The sequence below is a fragment of the Porites lutea genome, chromosome 5 (assembly GCF_958299795.1).
Source record: "Porites lutea chromosome 5, jaPorLute2.1, whole genome shotgun sequence".
Lineage (NCBI taxonomy): Eukaryota > Metazoa > Cnidaria > Anthozoa > Scleractinia > Poritidae > Porites > Porites lutea.
In genome coordinates this window covers 7731015-7746823 of record NC_133205.1, presented here as the reverse complement: position 1 = coordinate 7746823, position 15809 = coordinate 7731015, and the positions used below count along the sequence as shown (strand labels likewise).

The 15809-nt window shown below is 40.0% G+C and overlaps 1 protein-coding gene across 1 annotated transcript in view; it reads left to right on the top strand.

Annotated features, from left to right (window-relative positions):
- The window catches only part of LOC140937839 (uncharacterized), a 43679-nt gene extending 28493 nt beyond the window's left edge, over positions 1-15186 (top strand). The window contains exons 10-14 of the mRNA XM_073387415.1: positions 4141-4158; positions 7210-8019; positions 11423-11695; positions 13211-13702; positions 14600-15186. Of these exons, the coding sequence (XP_073243516.1) occupies positions 4141-4158; positions 7210-8019; positions 11423-11695; positions 13211-13702; positions 14600-15186 (2180 nt within the window). The remainder of the gene's footprint in view (positions 1-4140; positions 4159-7209; positions 8020-11422; positions 11696-13210; positions 13703-14599) is intronic.
- Positions 15187-15809: the final 623 nt, after the last annotated feature.

The following is a 15809-nucleotide window of genomic DNA, read 5'->3' as shown; positions in this document are numbered from 1 at the left end:
CTCCTTTTTGGAAATAGTTTTTTCCCTGTACATTCAGCAGTAGTGAAGTGCCAGGTAAACATACTTCCATTCGGATTTAACCGCCGAATCTGGCTTGCTGGTCTCGTGAGAAAAGACAGGACGGTGCGAAGCATTAACCTGATAACACAGCCTTGCGTCTAAAGCTGCTGCGGCACATGCAAATCAAAGTATTATTTTCGCCCGTTGATGCGTTAAATCTGATCGTTATGTCAAAATATGTACATGTCGAGTTAAACAATTCAGCCGATAAATAAAGATTTGACCACTGAATTACATTTGTTCGATGAGGCGAAAGAAATAGCTTGGAACCTTGGATTCAAAATGTATATCGCTCTTTGAAGCTATCTCCTCATGGCTAACCATTCAACTGCACAATTATTTGACTGTCGCGTTCGCAAGCACCTGCCACGCAGGCTACCGTGGGGTCCAATTGTTTTCTTTTTATCTTCTCGAGCACCACATTAAACCGTCGTTCGGCCATTGACCTTGATTATTGCTGAAAATGTATTAGCAATGCCTTCGCAACGCCATTCGCGAACGGGCAAAAATTGTTGAGATAGAAGAGCAGTCAAACACATTAAAATCTGTTGTCTTCCTCGGGATTCACCACTTAACCGTTCGTGACCTTGATGAATACTTCCATTCGCAAATAAGGAAATCTATAAAATATATCAAAAGGCAATTCATTAAAACTCAGGCCTCGTTTTTCATCTGCTTGCACTCTGGAAACTTACTCGAAGGACTCTCCCTTTTTATACTTCACAAATACTAAAAAAATATCATATTTATTTCTTTTAAATACTAAGGCTTACCCACCCTAATTCGCAAAATGTATTCTCCGTATTTTCTTCCGACTCTGAGGACAGCACAAGTTGAAACTCCTAGTAAATATGTTAGTCAGTTTTCTGACTTGTCTGAAGGTGAAATTACATCAAAGCAAAACACCCCTGAGCCCAGTTGTTCGAGGGACGATTAGCGCTTAAATTTTCCTTGTGTTCAAAAGCATCTTCTCGGACAATTTTCTTCCAATCATCAACTTGTAGGCAAAAATAATTAAAACTGAAATGTTCTTTAAGCTTGCAAATCTGAATTAAATCTCGCACTAACCCTGGGTTATCTCAACCCAGCTTTGAACAACTCGGCCTTGGAAGATATTAACCCGTTCACTTAGCTGAAGGATTGCCCACAAAATGTCAGAATTGTGACTCGAATGTCTACTCTCTACACTCTACTCGTATCTCTGTCACCCTAGTCTTTGCCTACGGCTCAATTAGACGTTATCGTCCGACTTCTTAGTCGCCAGAAGAGCCCGGAGGCCGCGCCCTATATATACAGAGAGGCTTCAGGAAGATGAAAGGGTAGAGATTTCACTTACAATATTCCACTTAAACTGTTTCCATTTCAGCTACCAACGGCATCTATTTGGAAAGATGGGACCGGATAGACTACAAGCGTGTGAAATTCCTCCTCATGGACTCTCGTTATCCAAGGCTGCCACCGAAAACAATATGTCTTCCTGATTTCCAGCAACCGCAGCGTTGGGCTGATTATTTCGGTGCTCGAGCAAGGACGTATTTTGTTCCACTGCTTCATGCTTTGTGAGGGCATCTAATTTGATTCTAAAAATTTGTACCTTAATCTTAATTAGGCATGCAAGAAAGACGAGTTTAGTTTCAGAAAAAAAGAGATAAGGGGATAATGGGGTTACGGTTGATCGAAGTCTTTGAAGAGAAGCACGGCAGTAGATCGGTGAATACTCAACAGTGCAACTGAACATACCAAATTGATTCGTATTATTGGGGTGATTGACCAATGAAGGGTTTTGATCCAGAGAGGCAAATGTTATCCAGTCTGCATGACAGGCGCTGTATAATCCAAGCAAGGCGAACGCAGCATTTTGCGCTTCACGCAATTGCCGCGTATGCCTCACTTGGCTGATACTACGCAATGGAATTGTAGTTATTAGACATGCGCTTACTGAAAGTCAGAACTGGCCCGCGATCGAATCGAACTGGTTATTTTGACATAAAAAAATTCTAGGTTTTTCTCGAAATTTTCCCTACAATCTACCAATGCAGAATATACAATAAATGAATAGGATGATCTGGTTAAATAGTCTTGATTAATAGAGCCTAGAAATTCTCTTTACCACTGTCGCGGTCTGGTCGGCCGGTTCTAACAATGAGAAGCGCCCTCTAATCTTCATCTTACTGGCAAAAAGTTACTGTCCCCTTCAAATGGTTTTTTTACTAGCAATCAACGAATATTCATGTTTGCACTTTCCCCTAGTCCCTGTACAGCGTTCTCTAAGGCCTTCTCAGTCAAGAGAGTGTTTTCACTCACGTGGCCAGCAGCTATGCAAATTTATTGGAACAAAAGAAAGCGTTTGCATAAGAAAAGAGTTCATCTCCCACAGGACTGGTTTGGGACACACCAACATGGCCGCTGTTTTATTGTGATGGGACACCAATATGGCCGTCGTGACGTCATGTGAAAACACTCTATAGGGACTAGGCAAGTTTACACTTACCCCAAATCCTCTATTAAGCCCCCCCCCCCCCTAGGGGGGGCTTATTTATTTCAAGCCCATTTGAGGGGTGGGGGGGAGGCTTAATGGAGACGGAAGGCTTATTTGAAAGGGGGCGACTTATTTAATTTAGAAACGACAATGGTATCAGTTCTCCATAAAGAATTAGAATACAAAGTGGAAAAGCTGAAGTACAAGAAATTTAGGTCATGCAGCCAAGGATTAGAATGAAGTCCAATCTTCCAGTTGGTAAATATAAAACCATCCTGGATCAGTCCACACGAAGTTTTACAGTCGTGGTTGATTAATACAGTCTATCATTTATTAGTGAAGAATAAATAGGGGAGGGGAGGCGGGCATGTTAACTTTCTTCCACTAAAAAGAGGAGGCTTATTAGAGAGAGGGGGCTTAATAGAGGATTTACGGTATGTTTACCATCCAGTGTGACATCGAATATATATCACCGGACGAAAAAATGGATTTGCACAAATTTGCTCCTCACAAATATCTCGCAAATATTTAAACACTGAGGTGTAAATATATGGCAAACATGGTAAAAGTTGTGCAAATCCATTATTTTGCCCACGGTATATAACGTGTGCATGTAATTTCTCTCAGCATCAGATGCCGGTAGTGAGCTTTATATTAGTAACAAATGATAAACGGTGATGATGATGATGATGATGATGATGATGATGATGATGATGATGATGATGATAAATACTTGATTGGTGGGAGGCAAACCATTATGATGCCAGTTGGCTATTTTATGAGCTTGGCCGTCGACAATTGGAACTCGGGATTACCGAGAACAAATCAATCTGGCGGTCAGGGACGGACTTGAAATCTGTAAATAACAAGTCCAGTGCTTCAGTGACCTCCCAGCGTGGGGTGATTAAGATGTCAGAGTGCAGACAATGGTTGGGAGGGAGATTTCTCTCGATTCAGCGGGATGAGTTGTCGAAGTCCGGGAATGATGCATATTGTTATTATAATAACAATGCATATTAGAATCCTTCGAATCGACAACTTCATTTAGAGCCTATTGTGACAATACGCTGGAAATTTCTTTCCCCCCACGTAAAGAAATCCGAATTCCGGAGTCCCGGAAATTTTTGTCTGTGGAATCTGGAATCCAGAAATGCTTTCTTGTAAATCTGGAATCCTGGCTTTCTGTAGTGCTCAAGGAAACCGGAATCCCACTAACGATTGGAATCCGGAATCCAAGTTCCACTGACAAGAATCGGGAATCCAGTCCCTGGAGTCAGGAATCTGTAGCATGGAATCGACAATCCAAGACCGTCTTGGATTCCCTTATCTGACAATCGGACTTAATCCTCTCGGTTGTGTATTCCCGCTTACGGGATAAGAAATATGGAAGAGAAGTTTTTTTTTAATGAAAAAGGCAAACAGATTCAAGTTGACTATTGGTCAAATCAGGAAAGGGGACAGTTATGTCTATTTTTACAACTCACGATCTCTAGTGTTTTAATTCCTGGTTGACAACGATTTGATTCATCCGTACGACGAATGAGATGCATTTTTCCACTTTCGAATTAAAACGTTTTTTTCATTTGTATGATTCCATGGAGTTAACAAGTCCTCAACGGGCCAGTTTATCAATTGAACACTCCTTTGGGGGCGCTATTTATCCATTCATAGCGGCCAAGACTAGGAGAACGTATTTTTCAGGCTTATACGTCACAAGTGTGAATGTCATCTATTTGGAAGCACTGTTAACGTCGAAGCGTCACGATCGAACAAAACAAAACGAAACAAAACAAGCAAACAAACAAAAACACGCACAAAGTATCGAGTAGTTAGCAAAAACGCTGGGCAGAGAAATTAACGATTGGGCAAACTGGAACAACCTAACGTCATTTTGAAAAAAGGATTCAGAGAAATACAATGAAGAGCCAATCAATGTTTTCCTTACCAGAGGCACAATGCCATCTATTTCCAAATAGCTGGGCAGACGAGGCAAACAACTTTTCACGCAGAGCAGCAAACCTTGAGCAGTACATGCAGGAAATAATGTTTCGCATCTTTAACAGGTGAATAGAAAACAGCTCAGGCTACCGAAGAATTAGCCTTTGGCAGATTTTGATAGATATATAGTTTTAGCCAAGCCTAAAAGCGAAGCTTCAATCGGTTTTTATACTTTTAACTAGGGGTACCTTCCGGCAAGTGCCAACAAGGCGAATTCGTTTATCTTTTGTGGAATGTGCCTATTCAGATCTTCGCGATATTTTTTTTCATAATTTTAGAGGTTTAAAATGGATTCCGCTATAGAAAAGGATGGCAACCAATTTGAAAACAACAACTTTGGCACATTCTAGGCTTTCACTTTTATTATTAAACAATAACAACATGGCTTGAAGCTTTGTTGGTAAATATGAGCAAGTTAGTACCTATGTTTCATGGAAAATTCCATTGTATCAAAGCTATAAACGTTAGAAAGAAAAATATAGTTCAAATGAGGCCTTTGGATGATGAAATTAAAAAAAATAAGTAAATTCCGAGCAACAGCGTCATCAGGGATAAGAAAAATATTTCGCGTGGTAATATACATAAGACAAACTATGGTGTAAAGTAAAATATGTGAAAAGCGCGCAAGAATGGGGCGGAATGTATTAGAGGTATAAAAATATTAACTTGAATAAAATACAAGTGAGCGAGTGTCACAGGACAAAGAGTCTCTTGAAAGGCATAATGATAGTCTGAAAAACAAAAGATACGCACTGAATTCGTTGCATTTCTCACGGGAGTTTTGGGCTGTCTCAATGTGAATCAAGCAGCAAAATAACATGTTGGTTGACAAAACTCTCGAAAGACATAAATAAATTCTAAAACAAAGGGCCGCAAATACGTTCCATTCCTCACGGAAAGTAAGGACTGGCTCAATGTAAATCGACCTGCGAAGAAAACGCTGGTTCTGATATAAGTTTTGAGAATATAACCCTATGGCTTGATCAATTACCGCTTAAAATTCAATTCACAAAGCAAAAGAGAACACTGAAAACCCTGGTTCTGAGTGGAGAAGCGAACACGCTACCTCAAGGTAAATCGAGTTGCAAAGGACAAGCTAGTTCTGACAAAAATTTGAGCGTAAAACCCTATTCCTTGATCAACTGCTGCTTTAAACACAATTTATAAAGCAAACCAGAGCACTAATTGCCCTTTCAAACTAGAAATCGTATTAAAGCTTGCTCACCAGTTAGGTCCTCTTGAACAGACAACGAACAGCTGCACACTGAATCACCCAATCTTGAACCACGAGTTGTAAACGCAAGACCGTCACGTCACTACCCAAATATGGGGTCTTACTTACACCCAAATATGGTCAAAAATGCAAATTTTAGAGGGTTACGCAGAATTTGAGGGTTTTTGCCTACATTGTGCGGCGTTATAATTCTGCCGCTAAGCCAACCTTGCTTCTTAGCTCGGTTGCCTCGTTGGCAATTAACAACTATTGGATGATAAAGGGATGTTCAGTTCTGTAGTTATTCTCCAAATAGCAAAAGTCGTCGGTCCAATTGTAGTCTTGTTGTTCTTGCTATGTTTTGAGGCATGCTATAGTTAGCCTATTTCTTCTTCGCGAAACGCGTGAAATGTTCCGCCATTTTCTACTGCTCTACCAAAACAACTCAACCTCGTCCCCAGGACTTGTCATCGCAAACGTCTTCCAAATTTGGTCAACGATGGCTTTTTATGAAGAATCAACCGTGGGATTTGCGCCAATCAGAAAGTGAGAAATATTTGGAATGAATAAATTAAAGAAATTCGATCGCAGAACTTCATGAGCTCAGGGTAAGGGCAAGTAGTAGAAATAAAGAGAGACGAAGCCAAGAAAGAAAAAAAAAGATAATCGAAGATAATAAATAATTAACGAAATGATAGGTTTATCCAAGATTCAAACTCGAAACCCTTACTTGCTAAGTAAGGTACGTACTTACCACAACGCTACATAATGAACCAGAGCCTCAAGAAAAAAAAATATATTGCCGTTAACGAAGTGATAGATTTATCCAAGATTCAAACTCGAAACCTTTACTTCCGAGGTGAGGTACGTGCTTACCAAGACGCTACGTAATGAACCAGAAATGAGCCTCAAGTGAAAACGCAGTTTAAAGCTGGTCAAGCCGTATTAAACGTCAAGCATGAATTCAAAGTTGTATATCAGAAAAAAAAGCAGGCTTTTGCCTTTAGAGAGCCGAATTTGGAGCCCTTTTTTTGCGTTCGAAGAACAAATACCCTGTAGAGCCGATATACGATAAAACTCGACTGCTAAGTAAGACGCAACAAAATGTTCTCTACCTCGATTTTCGGTCTTATTTTGAATTTAATGGCCTAAATCGCGTCCATTTCTCTTTAAAGTACCTCCACAGTCGAAGTTCATCGCCAAAAGCATTTCGTGGCCGCCAAAATGGCTTTTTTTTCGGGGTTTTGCTAGGTAACTGTGGGCACCCGTGAGCCGTTACATTGCCGCCTCGTGTTTCAGGCTACCTCGCTAGCGATCCATGCGTCAAAGATTCAAGCATGCATGCGAATTCCGACAAAATCATGTAAAACTCGCATGGCGAGGATCTTAAAAGTGTACGTAAAGACTGAGTTTGTTCATTTCGATGTAAAATTAGTTACTTTTTTGTTCTTATGAACAGATCAAAACTTCTCCTACCAAGCCATTTTGCTTAAGGTAGCCGCGGAAGCTGGTGCGAGGGCTGGACTATCTTTTGGCGAAAGATGGGCCAAGAAAACAGGCGCAAAAGCAGGAGCTAAAGCTGGTGCAATGGCGGGAGTACAAGCTGGAGCATGGGCCGGAGGAACTGCAGGAGAAAACGCAGCCATTAGAATGATTACAAAAACACTGGAGGATGGGTTAAACAATCTTCATGGTAACGACGGGCATAAATATAAGATTAACGTAGTGGATGGTAACGTGGTCTCAGTCACTGGACCTGGAATGACAGGAGCTAGTGCAGCTGCAGGAGCAGCAGCGAATGCTTGGGCTGGAGGGACTGTCGGGGTAGGTGGGTCTGGTGGAGCCGGCGGAAGTGCAGGCTCGGCTGGAACTGCTGGAACAGGTGGCACGGCTGGAGCTACTGGTAGTGGTGGAGCTACGGCAGCTGCAGGAAGTGCAGGTGCAGCGACAGGTGCTGCTGGGGGAGCCGGGGGAGCCGTTGGAGCCGGAGGATCAGGGGGTGCTGTAGGTGCTGGGGCTACTGGGAGCACCGGTACGGGAAGTAGCTCGTCTGTAGGTGCTGCAGCAGGAGGTGCAGCGGCTGCTGGTGGAGGTGGCTCTCAGGTTTCCAGTGCTGCAAGTGTAGGCGTTGGAACTGGAAGTGCTGGAACAGGCGGAGCCAGCTCTGGCACAATAAAACCTGCCAAAGAGACGTATATACCAAAACCAGGAGAAGATCCACAATTAATGGCACTTAATTTGGTCTGGAAGGCCGGGGGAGCGAGGAAAAGTAAGTCAGATAATGTTATCGATACAAGCAAATTAAATTTTGCTTTGGAAAACCCGCTAATGTTTGGATAGACGGTGTAGCTGTTTTTACAAGATCATTTTTACGTTTAAAATCATTCTATCAAATTACTAAGAATATCTCATGTCTGAGTTCAAATGTAAGTTTTGAAGATAGGTAACGAGGCAATAGTTAGTGAATAGTTATCTGAATAGTTTGTATTTGCCTTTGAAGTATCATCTTTTATCAATAAATTGAAACCATAGAAGAGATGAAGTCATCTTTCTACCCTTGCATTCCTGCATACATGCATGCATGCATGCCTGATCCATCCATTCTGATTCATTCATTCAGTCAGTCATTCATGCATGTATTCATTGTTTCATTCATTCATTCATTCCTTCATTCATTCATTTACTGGGTTATCAAAGTTTTTCATACTTTTGGGGGCTTTGATCTTTACCTCTTCACCTTTGAGCGGCACAAGGCTGAAAAACCGCTGGTGAAAGTAAAAAAGATAAACCTCAAACGAATATTCTTCCTTCCGCTCAACTATGGAATAAACTTCCAGAAGATGTCGAGCTGGCCCACAATGTTAATATTTTTAAGTCTAAGCTAAGATCAATTCAGCTGTAATTTTTATATTTTCAAATTTTTTGTAATTTCAACAATTGTTTATAGTCATGTGTACATAGATTATAGATTATACGTTTAATTTTTTTATACTGGGTATTATTATGTAATTTTAGAATTAATGCACGTTGGTATGTTGAACAAGCACTTGTACTCTTAGACGATAACGAGGTTAAATAAATTAGTGTTGTTGTTGTTGATATAAGTGTAACTAGCATTATCTGAATTAGTAGGAGTCATATGACTTAAAGTTTTCTATTAATAGCGGGGCTCCCGCGCGCGCGAAGCGCGCGTAGGAAAGAGCCCCATACTCATGGAATATGATCAACCTCTTTTCGTTTGGTTGTCACGTGATTGACCGAGCGTACGTACGTAGGCGTCTACAGATTGTACGGGTGGGGTAGGGGAGACTATCAAAAGGAAGGGAAGGGTGTCTCAGGCGTGTCTTGGCAAGTCCACATCTTTAATATAGGATTTTAGGACATTCACAATATGGTCAATTGACAGCTATCAAAACAGAATAGCCACTGACCAGTATCCCATGACCATATCGCGGGCTCATGTGTCAACTCATGTAGGTGACGTGATTTATTTGGAAGCTGTCCGCTGACCAGTTAATTGTTTTACTAGATCGCGAACAATGTTCAATCTCATACTTTTACTAGTTAAACTGATAATGCACACATATTGGACATCAATGTTTGGATCACTTAACAGCTGTCAAAACAGGGTACCCGCTGACCAGTATCACTTGACCGTATCGCGGGCTCAGGTGTCGACCCATCGAGGTCAAGTCTTTTTTGAAGTTATCCGCTGACAAGTTACTAGTTTTCAAGTGATCGCAGGCTCAAGTTCAAGTTTTTTCTAAATTCATATGAAATATGTTGTGTTTATGTGCTACACAATTAAAATTTTGATTGCAAACTGACCTCGGACGCGAAAATTCAGCCAGCTGTTACAGGCAGGGAAGACAGTTGCTTTTGATTTTTCTCACCATGGTTACGCGTTGGTCACGCTCTACGTCCACTTTTTATGCTCTGATTGGTCAAAATTTGACAGGTGAGTTCATGCGGAAAATTTATGCAGCATCTTGAATCTTGTTTACTTTGACAGCTGAGGCCGACAGCGTTTTGTGTCAACTTGTGATGTTTTTAACGGTCTTTTTCCATTGGATGTGCAAAATGAAATTCAGCTGCTACCAGGAGTCCTCTGTTATTCATGGCTAGTTTGTTTATTGGGTTTTTGGTTGAGGAATACGTCGCTTGTCAAAGTCGGAAATCCGATTTCGGACGGCATCGTTTTCGTTTTCACCTTGCTTGATGCATAAGAGGATTGCAAAGTCTGAAGCGATACTGGCTTTTCTTGATACCTTCCAGGAGCTGCATCTCGAATAGTAAGCCAGAGAAATTATTGTATTTGATGTTTGTTTTTTTGGATCTAATTTAATGAAGTCGAGCGGAGTTGATGCGGTCATTTAGTTTATGCACGTTTGTAAGATTTAAGACAATGATCTGACCGAGTATCAGGTTTGATATAAGCTTACAGAACTTTAAAAAGCCTTTAGACAGTTTCTTACCTCAAATAGAAAGAAAACGTTCCAAAGAATATTTAGTTATAATTCTGGCCGGAAAAGAAAGCTTTGAGCGATTTTCTTGCCTCGAGTTCGTCTTTGTAAAAAGCAAACACCGGGAAGCCGGCTTAAAACATAAACTTAAGCTTGAAGCTTGAAGACTCAGGATTTTTAGGGATACTTTAATACTTGTCTTCCTGAATGAAAATTGTTGTTTCTGTATATGTTTCACCGAATTATATTTCTTTTATTGATTGTTAGTAGTCTCTCTTGTAATTGTAATCGCGGTGCCGATTGTTTTCAGTCGTTCAGTGAACATCGCTTGCAGGAGTACTCAAAATGCCGCGCGTTAATAAACCATTAGATAAAAAATAAACAGAATAAATTCTTTATAATGTTGGAGCGTAACTCTGTTAATGTTCATTCAAACACTCGCCACAGCTCGCACCACAAAAGTGAGAACCGGATGGCCGTATAGGTGATTTTAGAAATTTTTTTAACAGTTTATGAATATTGAATGAGTGCAATTTGTATTGTGAAATGCTGCTTTCTGTCCGAGGTCTGCCGGTATGATAAAAACAGTGCCTCATACTACTGTTTCACCTCAGACGTGATGTATAAATGGTATAAAAGGTTGGTTTACACGCACCCAGATTTGTTGACAAGATTTTGCAAAGTAAACTTGTCGAAAGCAAAAAAGTTGGCCTGTTTTTTTTTTCCCATTAATTAATCTACGGTGATCAAGAGCCATTATGGCTCTTAAATGTGCTCGAAGATGATTACCAGTTTTTGGGTGTACATATGAGGCTATCAACTCCATGTAAGATTTGGTTCACTCTTGGGCTGTTTGCAAATTATTTTTCTCTAAAATCAGGTAGCCTTTCCCTCAAAAGTCACATAAATGTGCTCTAAAGTTAACTGAATTGTGGAATTCGAATACAAGTTTATTGTTTAATTTAAATTATAAATTTCTTAATGGAGCCTCGCTTTTAGCCCTGGCTAAATCTATATATTAAATTTTGCAAGTTGCAATAAATTTATCTATTATAATTGTTACCATTTACAATTATTAAAGCAATGAAATATAAAAAAGGATTATCCTATATAAAGATTCGTTTATTGTTAATCTTGTACTTTTCTGTTATTTTCATTATACTTAAATATGTCTTTCTAAATTATTTGTTCATTATTTCTTTGTCTTAGTCGTAGCAAATGGAATGTATACTTTTCATTCAATGGTTGCACCGTACAGCCAGGAAAATGCATTTCTCAACGATTGCTGGAGATCAAAATATGGTATATTCTACTTAGATAAATTTTGTCAGGTATTTATTACCCGTATTCCTGCCTTGTCCAAAGAAGCCAGCACATCGAGAGACACAGTTTCCTTTGAATCTGCATGTCGGCCAGGATATTTCTTGCGCCAAAAGAACTATCACTTCATTCTCCAAAAGAGAGACGGAACGGAACTTTTCGGTAGGTATACATCAGAATCTTTTGCTTTTAGATCCAGGCAACGGGGTGTGGTGCTCCCTTATATAAGCTATGATATGTCGGCATGTGCCGGCCCAAATGGTACAGTTTTTGTCACAAAAATGGGTATAGCTTTTGCCCATTATGGTGTATCTAAATACGGATACGGTTTTAAATGGAACCACGAGGACGTATAAATTTATTAGTTATTCAGGTATAAACGTATTTGTGTTTTTTTTCTGATGAATAAGACCGTCTAGTGTCAAATCCTTTTTAATGATAAATAATGCTTTTGTTCACTTCACTTGAACAAGGTAACCGCGGAAGGTACACCCATATATGGGCTATATGGATTTTGAGGGCTTCCATCCTTGAATAGGGCATTATTTTTACCCTTGTTTGCGTTGTGCTCGTCTATCCTCCCTTGGTTCTCGGTGTGATCGTTAGAAAGGGTACCGTTGCTATAGGAGCTAAAAATTCAAGTTCGTATCGCCTATATGCCCATCTTCACGAGAAATAAATCACCTGTTAAAACTGAACTTTATTTTCGAGAGAAAGGAAGCAATTAAAGAAAGATTCGTGTGTTTCCATTAAATTTTTAGTTTTTGTTTTTCCCTTGAATTGCCACATTTTTCAGGTTTGGGCCTTAAATAAGGTATCAGTTTTGGTCTGTCTGATCCATAAATAGGGTCAGGGTTTAAGACGCACACACCTATCCAAAATTTATGGGATAACCGCCCCCACCGAGAAAAAGGTAATAGATTGGCGAACAGAGAACAACTTTCAGAGGCCAGTTCTGAAAAAAGGATGAGAAAATGTTTTGGACTGAGATAAGGCTAGGATTTGGAAAACCGCGCGAAAGTTTTTAAGAGTGAAAGTTTTTCCTCTACACTTAAAGACTCAGTTTCGCAAGCCGCCACTTTTCTTCATGCTTAGTAACCTAGCCCTTTTATCCGTGACGGCATTCCGTCGAAGGTAAGCCGATTGGCGGGAAGTTCAAGTGGAATGCTCACGTTCAAGAAACACAAGACGCAAGGTCGATTTTACTGTCGGGAATATATATTTCTTTTACCAATCTTTAGGAAGGCTCAGGGTATTGCATACAATGATAAGATAAAGCTAAGACGTTAAAATTTGAAATAAAGAATAGCTAGCCTGTACACAGACGTTTTATTTTTCTTTTCGTTCTTTTTGGAAAAAATCGGCCAGCAAGCGATAGTGTGCGATATGATGATACTATGATAACAGGTGAATTTAAATTAGAAGAAAAGTGAACCTTAAAAGTACATCTATATGAAAACAAAAACCGTTGAATTAGTGATATGAAAGAAATTTGAAATGTAAAAATAGTATAGATAAATGATTACAAACGGAAGAAATAAAAAATTTAAAAAAAGATTGCGATATTCTTTAAATTATTACGGTACAAGGATTTTGTCCACTGAATATTAAAATTGCTCAATTTCCTGGTGGATTCTGTCTTAATATTTTAATGATCATCTGTTATTAAATCCCCAGATAAAGACAGTTCATTTTTTGTCTACGACGTCGTGAAGTACACTCGCTATTTTCTCTTCAATTCGATGCACAAAGACTGGTATATCTGCGAGGAAAATAAGGCTGAAGATCGTGGAGTTCACAAAATAAGTAAACTTGGTCTAGACTTTTATAGTGGTAACCCAGACGTTCTTCCACGTTGTGCCTTTACACTCAACCCAATGGAAAAAAATGGCGACAAGTTTAGGAACTGTAAAAACTTTATTGGGCCAGTGGAAACTCCAGAAATAAGCGGACAACCTCTTCCTCATCCACCTCATTTGGTTTCGAATAAACCACCGTCTCCTTTTGGGCTACCAACCTGTATACCAGTTTGCCCAGCGAGAACAACACAGCCGGGAGCTCAGGCAGGACAAGGGAGTATGGGCCAAGCGGGTGCCGGCACCTCCGCTGCTGGAGCGAGTTCATCACATGGAGTTCAACCCTCAACAGCTGTTCAACCCTCTAACAAACGTAAGAGATAGACGATGAATATACTTAACTTCCTCAAATAAAAGTTTTCCCTTGATAAATCCCACCCTTCCCTTTGATACAAAAAAAGAAGTAATTGCTGCCACCTACTCATACCCTTAAGTAATCAAGGGAGATGAAAAACAAATATTGTGTCAAATGAGCGCCTATTTAAATTTTTTGAGTCGAGAGAATGGCTCAAATAGGAAGGGGTACTCTTCGGGCATATTACGGTATTTATGGCTATAACTTTCCGAAAGAAACATCAAATAATCGCACAAAACCCACCTTTCCAATAAGCAGCCATTTATCGAGCAAAAGATATTGTCTCCGCTTTCAGCTTTTATTAAAAATACAGAAAAAAGAAACTAATTAAAAGTGGGTATAGATGGGGATAATTGGAGAAGGTTTAAACAGACTGCATTCAGATCAACTTGATAACCACGGACACTGTTCACAGTGAACGCACCTCCTCAAGAGGGTCATATTGGCGTTAACCGTCAGAGGACCGAGGACGTAACCGCCAACCATCAAAAAGCTGAATTTTTTAACGCAGCCCATCAAGGGCCCATTTACAAACGAGTTAGAAAGAAAATTATTATTTCACTGAATCATCATCATCGGTCAACTCGGAAGAACAGTCGACTGTAAATCGTCTGACTCCAACTGTGGTATGTGTATAATTTTCTTTTATGGTAATGACGTCATGCTGGAATAATAAAAGAAGGTAACTGTTAACAATTTTTAGCCTTTAACCGTCAGAACAAACCCCCGATTATGACCCTTACTATAATGTACGTAACTCCGTTGAAATAATTGCCTCTGAAATGTTTAAAAATGGACTTTCCTGTATCCGAGGAAGACCATGGTTCACCACAAACTTGTTGTTTTTTATCACAGCATACTGTGTTGCGGTAATCTTCGACAACAAGGTTGGCTCTCCTTTTACATTGTACTCTTCTCTAAAACACGAGGGATATCTCGTCACTGGATCTGGCTTTAAACTGAAACTTTTGATAGATCGACCAGAACTGCACAGCCACGTGACCTTCTACGCTAAAGACCCAGGTGGAAATGGAGAAGACTTGTTAAATGGGGAACCAAGTATTTCAAGGCCAGTGGTTTCTAATTGTGATTATTTTTTCCCCGTAACTGTGACAGCCGAACAAGGCTCTTCAAGTTCAGCCCCCAGAGCCCTGGTCGCATCTTCCCCTTCATCTGTTCCCGGACAGTATGCACCGCCAGCTGTTCCACCAGCTCCAGCAGCCCCACCTCTTCCTCCGTCACCACCTCTTCCTCCTCCACCACCTCCTGCTGCACCTCCGCCTGCCTTACCTCCTGCGCCAGCGTATCCGGCTCCGCCGTCCCAACCTCCATTAGCGCCACCATCTCCTCCGGCTCCGTCCACAGCACCGGCACCCCAGCCGGCTTATGCTCCACATAGTCCGTCCATTCAAGGTGCTCCTTCCACGCCAAGAGGCAAGTAAATCATTTGCTAATAGTAACAATATAATAACGTTGATGGTGATGATGATGTTAAAAATAGTAACTGATAAATTGTTTTTCCCTTGATTTGCATTACGAAATTTACTAGAGAGTTTATTTCGTTGTGAAATGCGTGGATATCAGTTCTGAAGAAAAGACAACTAATTATGCTCTTTTAGTTGATAATAACAGTGACAGTATGTATACTTAATTATAACGTGGTAGTTAATTATGATAGTTGCCTTCCCTGTTCTAAGCAGTTCAATAGCTTTCTTTTTTGTTATAATTGAAGACAATTAATTAATAATTTTTTGATATTGCAACTGATGGATTACTCAATGACGTAGCTTTCGAATTCAATACTGATTTTACAATATAAATCCTCGCCCTTCTAAACCGTAACAAAGTTACTTAATCTTAGACAGCAATATACGTTGGCAGCCTCCTCTTACATACGATTTATCCAATAATTTTATTTTTCATAGTTTATAAAAAAAGAAATTGGTTTTTTACTGTTTTCAGACAATGGCTCGGTTCATTACCATTACCACTATTATAAATCCAAGACGGCTGACCACCTACATGGTAATGATACACTTTTATTTTATGTATTTAGCACCCATGA